This window comes from Mirounga leonina, unplaced genomic scaffold (assembly GCF_011800145.1).
Source record: "Mirounga leonina isolate KUSES-001 unplaced genomic scaffold, KU_Mleo_1.0 Mir_55, whole genome shotgun sequence".
NCBI classification, from domain to species: Eukaryota; Metazoa; Chordata; class Mammalia; order Carnivora; family Phocidae; genus Mirounga; species Mirounga leonina.
In genome coordinates, this window is record NW_023270816.1 from 9897657 (window position 1) to 9914187 (window position 16531).

General features: G+C 57.0%; 1 protein-coding gene and 1 long non-coding RNA gene across 3 annotated transcripts in view; both read left to right on the forward strand.

Moving 5' to 3' along the window:
• The first annotated feature begins 5058 nt into the window (after positions 1-5058).
• Positions 5059-16531, forward strand: part of LOC118001895 (kinesin-like protein KIF25) — a 33362-nt gene continuing 21889 nt past the window's right edge. The window contains exons 1-4 of the mRNA XM_034992072.1: positions 5059-5766; positions 6530-6633; positions 9750-9838; positions 11679-11715. Coding sequence (XP_034847963.1) covers positions 5643-5766; positions 6530-6633; positions 9750-9838; positions 11679-11715 — 354 coding nt within the window. The 5' untranslated portion in view covers positions 5059-5642. The remainder of the gene's footprint in view (positions 5767-6529; positions 6634-9749; positions 9839-11678; positions 11716-16531) is intronic.
• On the forward strand, positions 11918-16221 carry LOC118001896. Of its 2 annotated transcripts, none has more exons than XR_004676871.1 (3): positions 11918-12809; positions 13136-13400; positions 14420-16221. It is a non-coding gene; the product is annotated as an uncharacterized LOC118001896 (long non-coding RNA). The 2 variants fall into 2 exon arrangements; XR_004676870.1 differs by lacking the exon at positions 11918-12809 and having other exon boundaries at positions 13072-13400; positions 14420-14569; positions 14731-16221.

Consider the following 16531-nt stretch of genomic DNA (forward strand, 5'->3'; position numbering starts at 1 on the left):
GCCACAGGAGCCAGAGAGGTGGGCGGACCTGCCCCGAAGCCTCTGGGTTCCAACGCTGGCCTCTGGAACCGTGAGTGGATGCCCTTGTGTTGTCCCAAGACTCCCAGGCGGTGGTCATTTGTTTGGAAAGCTATGCACATCTGAGTTCCTCATCTTTAAATTGTGACCCCTGCAGATTTCTCCTGAGGGCCTCACGGCAGAACCCAGTCTTCAAGCTCTTGTCACTCCTCGAACAACCCGTCCAAGTTTCACTGAACCAAACTTAGTTGCACTAAATTGTAGATTAAGTTAGGGCTGTTCGTACTGCTTCCTATTCATTTATTGGTTCGTTTTGCCGGCGCTTCTGGCCAGAGCCCTGGCCAGAAGCACATCTCCTCTGCGTTGCACCAGAACCTTCCCACAGCGCTTCCAAGGGGCACGGATGGTCGGCGGCGGATGTGGCAGGTGTCTGGGTCGGCCGCAGGAACCCCGGAGCCGACAGACAGCCTGCGCGCCGTGGTCCTGCCCCCCGCCCCCCCCGCTGCAGGACTAGAGGCACAGGGCCGGTGGGATCGTGGAGTTCACGACCCTCCGTCGGTGAGGGCTACCGCAAAGCTCCAGCAGTGTTTCTGAACACCCTCAAGATGAAATTAAAAACATTTTGTTTCACATTTAAGATCATTAGGCATAGCCTGTAACATTTTTGGCATTTGTATGCTAAGTCCCTCTAAGTCATTTCTGATGATTATGAAGCAGAACATCTTCATTCTGGGGCCCACGCCTCCCGCCCGCCCGTGTGCCTGGGATGGAGACGGGCGGCCCGCAGGGCTCTGCCGAGAGCTGCCGTCCACCGGCCTCTCTGCACAGAGTGGCCGGTCACGGCTCCGCTGCAGCCCCTCCGACCCTCGGACACTGTCCCTGTTCCGGTGTCTCTCCCAGAGCGCGTCCGAGCGCCTCCCCAGGGCCGTGTGCTCATGCTTACGCAGCTTTGCTGCCCACTCTCCCTAGACGCCCACGGCTCTCTGTCTGTTTCTGCCAAACCAGCCTGGCCCTGGAAGCCAGGCAGCCCCACGTCCCGTGTGCCAGACTCGGTCGCTCTACTCCATTTCCCTTTGAATTCCTGTTGGACATACAGTCAGTACCGGAGACTTTGGAATACAGGTCTGGATATTTATATGTACATTATTTTTTTTCCGGAGAGAATCTGAGCCTTCTGAGTTGAGGGCCTTCATTTTGCTTCAGTTTTGTCTTTCGCCGCCTGAGGGGTAGAGGCAGTGAACTGCGTGATGTCCCTGAGCTCTAGTCCGTCTTCAAGTCCGTGCCCACGCGGCTCCCGGCACCTGCTGTGCCGCGTGTTCTCTGTCGTCTTTATCATCCCGCGGATGAGCGGGTTCTCCTGAGCTTCCCTGTCGTGTCGGTTCTCTTAAGTGTGAAGATTTCCCATCAGGAAGTACTAGATTCTCCAGCCTCACCAGGGGGCCCTTCCCACCTGCTACCTCTGTGTCCGGTTCACTGTAGCTCGGGCGTCCACCCTGGTCCTGGCGCGGAAAGAATTTGCTTGATGTGGTTTCATGAGCCTTACAGTCAGAAGCTTTGACTGAAAGAAAACACCCAGCCTCACAGTTTGGAGTCTAGGGAAGACGTTGGTTTCAACAACCATGCGAGCCGGCGTGAAGCCTCAGCACCGGGGGTGGAGGAATGTGGGCTCAGCTGCACTGGGACAGCGCAGACCCCTGGCCATTCAGGCAGGTCTGGCCCACGAGGCACGAACACGCCTCCTCTCTCCTCTCTGGCATTTAGCGGACTTCTCCGGTCCTGGAGCACCAGTGAAAGAAGGGAATGGAATGCTGCTCAAAGTTCACAGAACTCTCCGTCCCCCTCCGCGGCTCCCTCGTCGGATAGTTTGGACAGAATTCATTTACCATCATGGTGCTTTCCTACTTTCAAGGTATTGAGTGGAATTCAGTCCGAAGCTCCCGAGCAAATGAGCCTCATTACATGAACTTGCTAGCTGGTTTATTTTATTTCCTGTCACCAGAGGCGTGACCCAGGCCTGCATGACTGTCAGCCAGGAGCAGGGCCTTGAGCCTCCAGGTCGTGTTCCTTCCGAGCTCACCTCCATGAGATAAGGACTGTCCCGCAGTCGTGGGCACGGCGGCAGTGGGATGGGCTGCAGAATGCGGAGCCGTGGATCTACAGGGCTGGCTTCCCGCCCGGTGCAGAGGGGGGCCAGCCCTGCCCAGCTGACGGCAGCCTCGCCTCTGTTCCCTGCTGTAGAGGAATCGTAGTGAGGAACAAACACCCAGAAACTCACGTGTGGCAGCCGGGCGGGGCCCCCTGACCCCCGATGCTCAGGCAGCACCAGTCCTCAGGGTGCTTCACCCCATGGCCTGGCCTGGCCTCCACAGCAGCTCCTGTTCCAGGCATGCCCGTCTCCGAGGCTGGCGTCCCTGCCACTCTCCGTGTCGTCCCCCATCAGGCGCAGACACTCGGGAGAGCCCTGCACCCGTCAGGCCTCCTCCTCGCTGCAGGGCCCTGCATCGGAGACCGGCGTGTCCCACGCTGACCCCACCATGTGGGGAGGCCTGCGTCCTCCGCCTCTGTGCTCCTCCCGAAGAGAAGCCGGTTCCTGCTCGTGAAGTGAGCACGTGCGCCCTGCAGCTTCATGTCAGGATACGCGGTCGGTTCATGGAAAGTCAGTCTTACTGAGCAGCGGTGGCAACGATGCGGCGCTCGGCTGTTATTCGGCTGCGTGTTTTCACCAAATGGGAAGGCACGGCTGCGTGCGGAGGGGGAGACCATCTGCCGTTATTTATGAGCTGCAAGGACACAGCGTGAAAGCATCGACACTCAAACACCGTGGAGAACAAACCAAAACGAAGCAAAAACCCAAACACATCACCTTTTCCTTGGGACCTGAGTTATGGCCCCTCCGCAGCTGGCCACGCAGGCCAGGGACCTGGGAGCTGCAGTGGCCCCTGTCTCGTCCCACCGCGTCACCTCCCAGACGTGCCAAGGTTGTCCCTGAATGTGTCCTGACTCAGCCCCTTCTCCCCTGAGGTCCCAGAGCCATCATCCTGAACAAGTATCTGTCCTGAAAATCTTCGCTGGCTTGGCTTTGCCCTGAAGAAAACACCCAGGCAGTGACCTTATCATTGACGAGGCCCACGGCCTCCCCGTCACCCCCATCCCCTTCACTGTTCTCTCCTTTGTTGCATCGGCCAGACGACCTGGGCCCTTAAGCACCTGCCAACGCAGATGCCTTCAGCCTCGGCCACCCTGCACCCGCTGTCCATACAGCCCTACCTGTGACCCCCGTCCCTGTGCCCCCCCCGCACCCCTGTCCCCGTGTCCCCCTGCGCCCCATCCCCGTCCCTGTGCCCCCCCGCACCCCGTCCCCATGCCCCCCTGTGCCCCCGTCCCGTGCCGCCCCCCCGCGCCCCCGTCCCCGTGTCCCCCCCGCGCCCCCGTGCCCATCCCTGTGCCACCCCACACCCCGTCCCCGTGCCCCCCCGTACCCCCGTCTCCGTGCTGCGCCCCCCACACCCCCGTCTCCGTGCCGCACCCCCGTGCCCCCGTCCCCGTGCCCCCCCGTGCCCCCGTCCCCATCCCTGTGCCCCCCCACACCCCGTCCCCATGCCCCCCCACACCCCCGTCTCCGTGCTGTGCCCCCCGCGCCCCCGTCTCCATGCCACACCCCTTTCCCCCCGTCCCCGTGCCGCACCCCCCATGCCCTGGTCCCCGTGCCACCCCCCACCCCGTGCAGGCCCTGCATGCAGGTGGGGCTCAGCGGACATTGGGTGAATAGTCTCCCCTCAGAGAAAGCGCACCTGCTCCGAGGTGTTGAGACTTTGGTCTTTTATTCTCTTCTGCACAACAGTACCAAGGAATGACTGGAAAGGGCGGCAGCGCGGCCGCCGGGCTCTGCTCCCGGTGCCGAGAGCGGGACCCGCCGCGGAGAAGTGCAGCCCCGGCCGCACCCCAGCTCCGCTGCCAAGTTCAGGTAGGGGCAGCTCTATTTACATGGCAGACGCTTGTGTCCGTAACTCACAGCACTGGTTTTCTGGTGAGACTGTGGACCTCATGCCCGTGAGGACGGACCTATGCTTAAGGGGTTACAAGGAGCCCGATGTAAGGAGGCAAAGCTCCTCGGTTAGCAGTAGTGGATCTTCCAGCACAGTTGACCCACGTGGCCTTCTTTTTTTTTTTTAATTATTTATCTGTCAGAGAGAGAGAGAGCACCAGCAGGGGGAGGGGCAGAGGGAGAAGCAGACTCCCCGTGGAGCAGGGAGCCCAACGACATGGAGCTCGAGCCCAGGACCCCGGGATCATGACCGAGCCAAGGCAGACGCCCAACGTGTCTCACTGGCGCCCACGGCGGGAGCTCGCCTCCTTTGCGGCACCTGCTGAACAGGAGGCCTGGGGTCCTGAGCCCACGCGGGAGGGAGAAGCTCCATGTGGCCGTGGCCGGGCCGTGGGACACAGCCCTGCTCCCGATACACTGGGAGGCAGGGTGGTCCTCTTCTTTATCCCAGTGTCAAATGGTAGAAGACGGCTTTATGCAGGTCAGGTTAACCAGGACGCACATCACCGTGGTCACCGGGGAGCAGGTCCTGTGACCTGCCGGGCCATCTGGAAAGAAAAGTCGGAAGCGGCGTGGCCGTGGCCCTAGCACTCCTGGCAATGCTCCAGGGCCACGTGGTGCGGGGTATTTTTATACCATCGTGTGATTAGGAGCATTGTTCACCTTTTGTTGCAAACAATGTGACCGGGGCAGAAATTAGAAGGGAAAAAAAAGATCATTATGACAACAGCAAAAACGCCATCTGTAAACATGATTAGTCTGCCCTGAGAGGCTTGTTTTTCCTCCCCATGAACTGCGGGAGTGTGTGTAGAATCGATTTACGGAGGATTAATCCTTTGTCCTCTTACAGCTCAGTGGAAGGGGTCCATCTCTGACGGAAGTGTGGGACTTTATCTGCATCCCATGTACTAAAGATACTGTAATTCAATTCCGTATGGACATTTTATCAGAATGTTTCCAAAACATACGGAAACGGTCTCCGTTTTACAGAAAAGAAAGACGTAAGAATCCAAGGACATGTATCTCAGATCAGCTGGGGTTTCGTGATTCGCTTGCTAGATGTCAGACCACAGGACATCAGCTCCTTCCTTCTGGGCCTCTTGTCTACTTGTGCCAAACAGTGTCCCAGAAGGAAGAGCCCCTGACGTGGGGGATACCGCTTATCGGCTCCTTTGTCCCCAGAGTTGCCTAAATGCTCTCGCAGGTGCACCTGGACGTGGGTCACACACGCCCAGGGGCCATCATGGCTCTGGCCATGTGCTCAGGACAGTGTGGCCCCAATCGCAGTCAGGACAAGAGACCAGAGCCCTGTTCCTGCATGCGGAGGGTGGCGTGGGGACTGGGGCCCGGCCGGCCTCACGAGGAAGTCCGCAGCGGACAGAAAGCTGTCCTCCCTCTAACGTTTAAGACCTTCAGCTCTAAATGGGTTTAGTTCATGGGAGATTCATGCATGGCTGTGTCATCCGTGTGGCTGTGTTCTTATTTTATAGACACTTACATGACTATTCCATATGGTGTGATGTGATCAATAACATCATCTCGGTTGTGTGTTCTTGTGGTCCAGAACCTGAAGCGAGACATGAAGGTGCTGCGAGCCTCTTCTCTGGAGGTTTTCAGAACTTGCCGGGAGCACCTGCAGGATGGTCTTTCCGCAGTGGTGGCGGCCGTCCAGAGGGCACAGCTCTGCCACGAGGCTCTGCTGGGTAAGCTGAGGCCCTAGCCCAATGGCAGCCTGGCCCGTTGTGCAGACACAGAGGACTGCCAGGGATTGGAGTTGGCATCTGCTGTGGCTTTGTGCCCCTGCCTGGGTGCAGACATGAGCAAACCCCGAGGCACGGGCTGGCCATCGTGGGGCTACAGTCCCGGTGGCCGTGCCCCTCAGGGAGGTCCCTGTCCTCTGGGGACGGCAAGAGGCTCTCTCCGATGCCGGCCCTGCGCTGGGGCTGTGTCCCTGCTGAGCCTCCCGTGTCATGTCCCTGAAGTGCAGTGTGACGGTCCCTTCTGTCCATTCAGCTCTTTCTCAGGCTCGGTCACTACTGGGTGGAGACGGGGATGTTCTCATCACCGACCAGACTTAACAGCCCGGGGAGCAAGGTCCTTTGGCCGCGGGGCTGTAAGTCCTCACCCCAGAAGCACCGTAGAAATGAAGGCATGCTCCTTGGGTGGGTTCCGCTCAGGGACCCTCCTGCAGGGTCTCCGGCCAGGTGACAGGTGCGCACGTGCGTGTGCGCCTGCGGTCCTCCGTGTCACGTGCTCCAGAAAAGGGGACAGCATGGTTATCTAATGGGCATAGTGTGCCTCTGACAAAGAGGGGTGCTTTACAGAGAACTGGGAGAAGAGGGGGAAGAGCCGTGAATTTCCCTCAGGACGCGAAAGTCTCCTGCAGGTAGGGCAGGTCACGGAGAGTGGTTTGAAGATCCTCTCCTGAAAACCTCACTCGCACCTGTGGTAAAATTGTCCCCACAGCCTGGCAGTCGAAGGCGGGTCACCTGGAGCGGTCCTTGCAGGAAGTAAGCGCGCGGTATGAGCTGGAGAAGCAGAAGAGGAAGATGCTTCACAATCGTTTGGTGGTGAGCTCCATTCACGGTTCAGGTTCCGAGGAGGGTGGTGGGAAAGGTGACCTCATTGAAAGGTAGGGGTGGGGGTCTGGGTGGACAGCCAAGGAGGTGTGGCCAACAGGGAGGCGTGGCCCACGGGGAGGCGTGGCCCGTGGGGAGGTGTGGCCAGCGGGGAGGTGTGGCCCATGGGGAGGTGTGGCCAGCGGGGAGGTGTGGCCCGTGCCGGAGGCGTGGCCCGAGGGGAGGTGTGGCCCGCGGGCGAGGAGGCGGTGGGGCTGAGCCGCCCCGGGGTGGGGTGGGACAGGACCAGTGCCTGAGGCCTGCAGGTGGGGGGTCAGACACCTGGCCGAGCGCGAGGGCGGGGGCCAGGCAGGGGCACGCGTGTGCCCAGGGGTCTGCGGAGGGCGCGCCCGGAATGCGTGAGCCGGGATCCTCAGAGCTCAGCCTCCCTGGCCAGCGCGGCTCCAGCTTGCTTCGCCGTCAGCAGGACACCGAGGATGGCTCACCTTCCTCTTAAGCAGTGTGAGGCCTGAGGCCCAGGAGATGTGAAGACTCGGGTTTCCATTTCTGCGCACGATGAGGCTGGAGTTGATGGTTTGTTGGATGACCTTTGCTCCCGAGAGATTTGCTGGCGTGCTGCAGCCTGGGCCGGCTCACAGCCCCACTGAGCCTGTGCTTGGCAACTCCGCGGCCCCCGGCTCCCCCAGAGGTTAGGAGTGGCTCTCCTGTCTGCTCGCTGTCTCCCCGTGTGGTTCGGGCTCTGTGCGCTTTCTGCTGACCAGGCACTCTGTGAGCGCCTCCGTGCATGTTCCTGCCTGGGCTCGACAGCAGCATCACCCTGGGTCCAAAGGGGCCAGGCGGGCCCTCGGGCGGGAGCCAGGTCCAGGGTGGGACGAGGCTTGGCGCTCTGGCTGCCGCGTTCTGCGCCCTGGAAGACACACCGACAGCCTGTAAATCAGCGGGTGTGCATCACCTACTCAGCGTTCAGGAAGTAAAAGCAGCTGCGCTTCACGACTAGTTGAATCAACCAGCTGTGAGTCCAGGGTACGATTCAGAACGGATCTCCAGAGAATGCTTTCTGAACATTTAGAGGGAAAACGCGTTGCTCACGGAACCAGCAGGAGTGTATGAGAATGACAGTGTTCTCGTCCTTTCCAGGTATCACATCAAGAAAAGAGGAGAGATGTAGAGTATCTGGTCTTCAGCCAGGCATTTGCAAAAGTATGACGTGAAATATTAATGAACAGAACGTCAGCATAAGAGCTGCGAGCCATCCTTCACAGGCCAGCCCCCGCCCCCCCAGGTTTTTGGCGTCTGTGGAGGCCGAGCAGTGAGGGAGGGGCAGGCCCGCCCAGCCAGGGACCTGGGCCCAGATGACGGCCAGGAGAGGAGCTGTGTAGGGATGTCCTCTGGGCTCTGTCCAGACTCTTTGGATCCTAATTCTTACTGACATGATGGAGACAGAAAAGCATATTATTGTATTTGAGGATATGAATTTGAAAGGAGTATCCCAAAATATTTCCACAGGCTAGAGCACTAGGCTCAAGCAGAGCAAACAGGCTATGGAATGCCAAGTACGCAGATGCTGGCTGATGAGGAAATGGGATAAGAGCAGGTGCCCGGGAGAGGTGCACAAGGGACAGGTGACCGCACGTAACAGCATCGCCTTGTGAGCTAAGATCAGTTTTTAAATAGAAAAACATGTTGGAACTCACAGCACCATCATCGTCATCGTGATTGTTAGCAGGAGTCCCTCTCCCTGCCACAGGAGCTCAGACTGCAGCAGGCTCAGTCTGGGGACCTGGTCCCTCACCCCAGGCTCCTCGGACCACACCGGGCTGTGCTGATGGATGCCCTGATGCACATGGAGTGGAGGTGACTGTCCCTTTCTGTGGGTGACACTTCTTTACTCACGGATGCAGCCGCCTCTTAGGTCACCTGACACTGCCCTTCACCTGCCGTCTCCCAGTTTCTCCGGCCTGCCCCTCCCCATCCTTCCACGTGGTTTTTCCTGTCTTGTGATACGGTGTGGCTTGGTTCCCAAGGCCACGTATTCTCCCACGGAATGCTGGATTCTGGCAGAGCTGCAGCCAGCAGTCCCCATGCTTCCCCATGGATGCGTCGTCTCTCATCTGGGGGGCTGGGGAGGAGCGGCTGGCCGCCTTCAGGTGGATGCAGAATTCCTGGTTTTAGATGATGATCCCAAGCACGGAATAGGTCGTTCATGTCCGGAGCTGCCAAGTAAGCTAGTGGTTGCTCGGCTGCAGGAACAGAAGAATATCAGAACGTCAGAAGCAGCTGGAGATGGGTTCTCATTGTGGACGCGGCACTTCAGGAGCGATAAGGACAGACTCCGCTGCTTTAGGCATTTGGGGACTGCGGAGGCAGCCACGCGCCCAGGGGCTGGTGGGAGTGAGTGGGGAAGGGTGGTTTCCGGAGGACACGGTGCCAGAGTTTGTGTTTCTGACATGCTGTCCTGTGGAGGAGGCACAGAGGTCTTCATTATGGTCCCAAGGTTGCGCAAGGACCGGTGGGCAAACGAGGCCGGCACGGTGCCAGGGAGAGCGGTGGGCGCGGAGCCAGTGTCCCCCAGGAGCTGGCGGACCCCGCATGGCTCCCGGCGTCTGAGCGCGGACGTGCCCGATGCTGTGCTCCCACCAAGCGGACCCGTCTCCGACTGCAGCGCCCTTCCTCCGGCAGGCACGTGAGGAGCTGTTACCAGACCGCCCAGTTTGTCCTTCTCACTCTTTGTTTTGGTCTCCGCGATATCACAGCCTGCTACGATTCAGACGAACGCTTTGCAGGGTCTGGAAAAGTAGCAGAAGTACCAGGTTTCAGAAACTTCCCCTTAAATGCCTCACAAATTGGATGCAGGTGGCTTTTGAGAGGTGTTTTCTTGATACTTCTCACCACACCACACGATGATCATTTGCCAAGTGAACACATTTACGTGGGGATTTTGAAAAGCTGTAAAGGAGCACCGACTGGCAGTGTTCCTTCCTGGGGACTCATTCGGAGGCCGGGGTGTGGGTGGGCAATCCAAGGCTCCCATCCTGGGGAAACGGTACGGGGCGCCTTCTCTGAGGGAACAGTGTCTCCGCTCACGGGTGCAAACTCTGTTGTTGTAGGAGCTGAAAGGGAACATCAGAGTTCACTGTCGGATCCGTCCTCCGTTGCCTTTCGACAAGGAGTTTGATGATCTAACCTCACAGGACGGGTAATTTGCTTTTGCACTGGGGCGGGGGTGTGTGTGCATGTGTGTGCGTGTGTCTGTTTTAAGGAAAAAGAAAGTGCGGCCATTTCCTGTGCCTCCTGTGTTCCTACCCCTGGCCCCAAAGCCGAATTTCTCATGCTCTGGGTGAGGGTGGTTTTATGGAAGGAACTGAGTAGTTAGCAGGCTGCTGGAATGTGGCTTGAACGTGGCCAGAATTTCTGAGCGAGCTCCTTGTGTGTCGTAGGGGTTCTCCTGCCCGATGGGGTCAGGCTTCTTTCAGCGACTGGCAGGGCCAAGCTCTGGCTGGTCCTTTCTCTGTATGTTAGTGCATCATAGGGGAGGGGTGTCCTTCTTTGTTTACTCCAGAGACCCCTCAGGGGTGCGAGAAGGTCACTAGTGTTGCTGGTATTTGTGACTTAGAGTTCTGATGGTATTACTGAATAACACAGAATTATCGGAAATGGTTTTAGTGGGCTGTTTACTTGAAAACCATACTCAATAGGACTTTCCCTTCTTCCCCGGATGAAACAAAGTCGCGTGGAAAGGTCCACCCCGTTGCCTGCGGAATGGATTCCACATTCCGGGCCCTCTGACCACGTGATGCCGCACACTAGCCCCCTGCTTCCCTTAGGTCAGTCTCCTCGGCTCTGTGGCCGGCAGGCACTCACCTCTGCCCTGCAGGTTGGCTCATGTCAGGGTCCTCCCCTTGTCCGCCCAAATCTTGTTCTCCTGGAAGGGCCTCCCTTGCGCCTCACTGATGTTTAAATCATACGGTCTAGCCTGTGACTTTGGAAGGTCTTCCGAAGGCCCTGGGTCAGCCCCGCAGTATGAAACACAGTTTGTACCTCTTTGACAGCGACTGAGCACTGTTTCCGCCAACGCTTTTGTTTTGCTAGCTTAGTCCTTCCTGAGCCGTGCTGGCTGGGGCCGCAGCCCATGTCAAAGGGCCTGAGAGCGTCGGGAACGCGTGGTAACATCACCGCTGGCCGGCCTGCGCGCCGCGCGTCCCGTTGCCTGAGCGACCTTTCAGCTGCTGGGGCCGGGCTGCTTCCATCATGGCACGAAGGCCTGCTGGACAGTGTTGCTCCCACTGTTCAGCTTCTCAGCGCTCACCAGAGCCCTCGTGAACTTTCGTTTGTGCTCCTACCTCACTTACGTTCATTTGACGTTTGCTCTGAAGCACGATGCATTTTTCCAGGTTCCTGATTGCCCCCAAACACTCGAGAGACTGTGCCGTAGGGTTTCTTGTCCATTGGTCACCCCCGAACTCGGGGTCGAGATGCTATATCACTGCTATGGCCCACAGGGACTATGGAATAAAGCAGGGGCGTGAGAGAAAACGTTTCCAGAGGACGTGAAAAGGAAGGAGGAGAGGGGAAACTGAGGAACGGGGAGAAAATCAGAGACGTTGATACGAGAGGTATGAGGCACAGAGACCGAGCCAGAGGCAAGGAGGGGACCAGTGGGGAGGACCAGAAAGGGAAAACAAAAGGAGGCCTCAGCAGAAATACGAGTGTTGAAGAGTTTTGCGGTGCCTGGGAGGCTTCAGTCAGTTAAGCAGCCAACTCCTGCTTTCGGCTTAGGTCACGATCTCAGGGTCCTGGGATCAAGCCCCACATTGGGCTCTGTGCTCAGCACAAAGTCTACTTGAGGTTCTTCCTCCCTCCCCCCTCTGTGCCTTCCCCTCACCCTGCATGCTGGCTCTCTTTCTCTTATGAAGGAAGGAAGGGAGGAAGGGAGGAAGGGAGGAAGGGAGGAAGGAAGGGGTGTGAAAGTTTGGATGGTGAGGAAGCAGACGGAAACTCCACGTTGATGTGTATTTTCACTGTCCTCCTACCCCCAGCTCGGTGCCTGCAGGAGTGGTCCATGCCATTGATGACGTGAGTGACATCCCCAACACAGTCTTTGGAGAAGCTTCCTGTGTGATGGTTCACAGAGTGCCCAGATATTTCCACCCTGAGAGTAATTCAGAGAGCCTCTTGGATAATGCGGATGGGTTCTGTAGCTTGATTTCCGGGAGCGAGAAATTAACGAGGCTCGGGGGCACTTCCCTCGTGTGAAGCCACAAGCTCCTAACTGTGGATGTGTGTGAGGAAAGTCACTTCGCCTACGTCTTACGTTGGTTTCCCAGCTCCCAAATCAGTCAGCACGTGCACGAGCGGGACCTGAAGTTTAGAGCATAAGGAAGGAAACACAAGCCTAGAACCGATGCAGCCGAGCATGACCTGTGTGTTCTAAATTTATGCGATGGCCGTATTTACTACCAGCTCAGGGTTTGTGTTCTCTTCAGAACCTGTGTGTTTCTTAGCCTTCTGTACCCAGAAGGCCTGGAAGTAATAGCAGGAACCCCAGCTCCCAGCCTGGCTTCCACGTGCGGGGAAGTGGGGCTCCTCAGGGACCGTGGGTGCAGCGTGCTGGAACATCATCAGTCTATTATTCTAAAAAGTTACAAAGAGGTAAACATTTATGATGCCTTTCCAGGATGAAATGCATTTCAGGGTAAACAAATAGTTGACTAGGGAAAGCTTTTCTTTGTAGAAGAGTCTACTTAATACATTCAGAGTCAGTGATAAAGTTAGAAGTCGGCACTTGAAAGTCCTGATGGCTCTGGAGGATAGTCTTAGGGGTCAGCAGGATCTTCCCCACGGAAGGTTCCAGAATCCCTCAGAACCCAGAGCCCTCGAAGTTTCCCTGAAAGCAAGATGCTCAGACATTAGGAAGTGGTGATGAGATGCGGAGGGGTACACAGCCCCACGGTGGAGAGACTGGGCCTCCCAGCTGAGCCTGTATCTAACGGAGCCTCAGGGTCTGTCATTTTGAACAGGAGGAAAACAATAAGCCCAGTCAGAATGTGCGACACTTCGCAGGACGACTGACCCGACTTCTCTGAGAAATCGGGAACACCAAGAAGGGAGACAGGACCAGAAGGAGAGACGCACCAGGCTTGTGATCACAGCACCTGAACAAGCCAGCTGTAAGCCACACGTTCTGGGGACAGCCAGAGAAACTGGAATACGTGTGGGGTCATGTTAACTTCAGACAGTGAGATTAGTAACGTATGGTGGGCATGCGGAGAAAAGAGTCCTCATGGGTTGAATCCAGTGATGATGCTGTCCGATATTTTATTTAAAATATGCCAGAGAACTGGCAGGTGAGTTGAGCACATGTGTAAAACCAGATGGACCATGTGTCAGCAAGGCTGGGGGACGGCCCGTTATCCTATTGCCCCCTGTTTTGTGCGTGTTTGAGAGTCTCCATCAATGAAAGTTAAAAATCTGCTGGGCTTCTGCGTCCAAGCAGCGTGTCCTGACCGTGGCGGCATGAGCGTAGGAAGCACGTGGGATGTGAACTCTCAGTGGCCTCTAGACGTGGGCCGTGTGGAGGCTGCACATGGCTGCCCCCCACCTCACCACCGCCACAAGGTGGGCCGTTGGCATGCGTCCTGTGCTGGTCGCCTGCTGTAACCTGCAAGGACTCTTCAGTCTGCGGATTGACGGCTTCGTTTTCTACAGAGAGGTCCGGGGAACGGCTGGAGCCCTGTTAAACACCCCGACGGGCGACGGAAGTAAGCACTCTAGAAAGTCCTTGTTTTTAGTTATTTTTTCACCTATCATTGGATGCATTGTGTGTTGCCTGAAACACCAGGAGATAAATTAAATTCTCATTCTTAGGAAGTTGAGTTAAAAGGAGCCCTCGTGATCATCCTGTTAATCGCTTTTCATAGGAGAAGACGCTGAGTTGTGGTGGTTAAGTTCTGACCTTTTCTACCCTTCGCGTGGTCTCCAGGCGCCCTGGGGGACCTTCAGGAGTTATTTTTCATTAGGAACACGTCTCCTGAGCCGGGGGCCTGGCCCCCGTGTGCTGAGGACCTGCTGTGCCCCTGTCCCGTGTTACTGCTGCTCTTTGCCCTTACAGCCATCCTTGTGACTGTCCCCTCTGGTCCCTGTCCGGGTCCCACTGAAGTTTCAAATTCAGAAGTTGGAGGGTTTTGTGTTTTTTTCCATCTTACCCATCAAGATAAGATAATACTGCTTTTCACTGGGTGATTTTGGTTTTTGTTTAAAGAAATCGGTGGGTTCCAAGATGTTTTCTAGCCTAATGGAGCCGTTAGTTCGGGAACGTGGTGTCGCTGACTGCAGATGGGGCCGCGTGGTCGGTGCCGTGGCCTGAGGCAAGCTCTTATTTCCAGAGTGGGAAGAGGCTGCGAGTTTGTGTTGGATTTCCTTGCAGCCTGCCGTCGAATTCAACACTGAATAGTTTTGGATTCGACCTGTAAATAGAATCCGTGTCAGACGGAACAGCCGCCTGGCCTCTCTCCTGGCCCTCGCTGGCTCGTGGGACTGGGGTCTGCAAGAGCAGGTCGCTGGCTCTGTCTCCTCGTCTGCAGTTCTCCCTTACTCTTCACTCTTACTAAACTGGTCAGTCCGACCATCAGGGACTTGAGTTTCTGAAGGCAGCTGAACAAAGCCTATGGGTCAAAGGATTCTTATGCAAATACCTGCAGCTGAGGTCAAAACTATTTTTGAGAGGTGCTTACAAAGACTGCTGTTTTTAATGATCGAAGTTCTGTACGGTCCTTAACAGATGCCTTGTCCTTTCCGTGGGGTTTACCTGGTCCTCGCAGGGTGGCTGGCACCCTCTGCTGCAGCTTCTGGAGGAAGCGGAGACGTGCGGACTCGCCGCAGGAACTCTGGCGTCTGCCCCCCGGGAACGCCCCAGCTCTGCTGAGATGAGGTGAAAAGCAGCTCTCCCGTTTGCGTCCCTGCTCCAGACAGCCCTGAGTCTCAGAACCGATATTCGGGATGGCTCGCATGATCTCCAACCAGAACGTCCAAAACCGAGCTCTTGGTTTCCCCTTTGGACGGACTCGTCTTCCTGTCTCCCTGTCTTTGCAGGTGGTAACTCCGTCCACTCGGTTTCTAATGCCCGAAATGGAGTCACCATCGACTCTCACCCTATCAGCGCTCAGCAGATCCTGGTTCTGCAGGAATCCCCTCCCTGGGTCTCACTTACTCCATTCCCATCGTCTTTGCACTCAGGGCCGCGCTCCCCTCCCTGGAGCTTCTTCTTTGATGAACGACGAATTTGATCTGAAGTTTAGAACTGTGGGCCCCTGAGGTGCCGCTGGGCCTGACTCCGCTGCCAACACGTTATACAGATGGTAGGAAATGGGACTTTGAAAGGAAAATGAGCCCCCAGGGTCACATGAATTGTAGCAGAGTCAGAATTAGCTAGTAGGTTCTGTATTAGTTGTAAAGACCGCTGCGCCTGCTTCTCACCAAAGACCCCAAAGAACCACGGAGCCTCTGGGCGTCGTGGTCCCGGAGGCCTGGGCAGGGTCCGCCGACGGGCGAGGGGAAGCTGGATGCCCCCGCCAGGCGCTCACGCGTGATGTCCTGTCCCCTCTCCGCCATGTGGAAACTTGCCAGCCCCTCGCCTCGACGTGCCCACATGCCCGTGTGCCTGTGTGAGGGGCCGCCCTCCCGGACCGTGTTCCTGATCTCGGAGGGGAATGCATGGCCAGAATGCCTGCAAGTGTAGGGACATTCAGCCCAGCCCGATCGGTCACCAGCACGCTGTGAATGGGGAAGGAAGCAGCAGCTACTTAATAATATTTATTAGCAACACACAAACATAATAAATATATTCCTCCCGCTGTTTTTGAGGAAAAGTAATGCCAACAGGACATGAACACCCTCCTTTGTGTCCTCATCGAGGTCGCAGTAAAACAGCATAACCTACTACCGCTCTGTAAGCCACGGTAACTGACACAGAAGTTGGCTGCTTCCCGTCTGTGAGCACAGCGTGCGGGGTCCTTGGAACTCCCCTTCTCGGTTACCGGCGTCTCTACCCTTAAGTCATCATAATGTATGACACATCGTTTGGCACTTGGCGTTGGGTACACGACCTGTGGTCTTTGACTCCTGGACGAGACACCAGTGAGCAGGGGGTAGATTTGGGTGGGTGGGGAACAGGTGTTGTGTTCTGGGGATGAGGGGGCAGCCGTGGGTGGAAGGGGGGCTGGGCGGCACCCCGCAGACCAGCTGTAGGGGACAGGCCCTGAGGGATCAGCATTGGCTGGTGTTCCCAGGGATAAGAACCGGGGAAGGAAATAGGGATGCTTAGGGGCGAATTTGCAAACAAAAGGGGCATCTTTGAACTTGTCAGAGGCAGAAAGGTGGGGCGCCCACCTGCAGGCTGACAGTCTCTCGGAGCTGAGCTCAGCGTGCACGAAGAAACAGCCGGATTTGAGCTCAGTCTGTCGCCCATGGGAATGTAGAGCCCAGACGAGAGAGTGGGTTTTCCTGAAGACTTTCATGAGATGCATCAAACACTCCTACAAACCAAGACAAACAATCCACTGGGAACACGCTGAGGCTGTGAGCAGATGGTCTGAGAACACCAGCTCGGCCCTTCTGTCTCTGCACCTCTTTCTAGCCCTGCCCCCTCTGCCGTGCTTACAGGTCCTGGTCCCCATGTCAGCCTCTGTGGCCCGGAGGGAGGCCCCCAGGCCTCAGGGCACTTGGAATGCAGCTTGGGCACTCCCCATAGTGTGACCTCTCTGTAGTCAGGTGCTCCCTGAATGACCACATGGGAGCAAGATGACAGATGAGACACAGATGTGACCATCTGGCCTTCCTGTTCTTACCAGGAAGATGTGGGTGACCTTGTACCAGCCACCAAATTTCCCTGGCG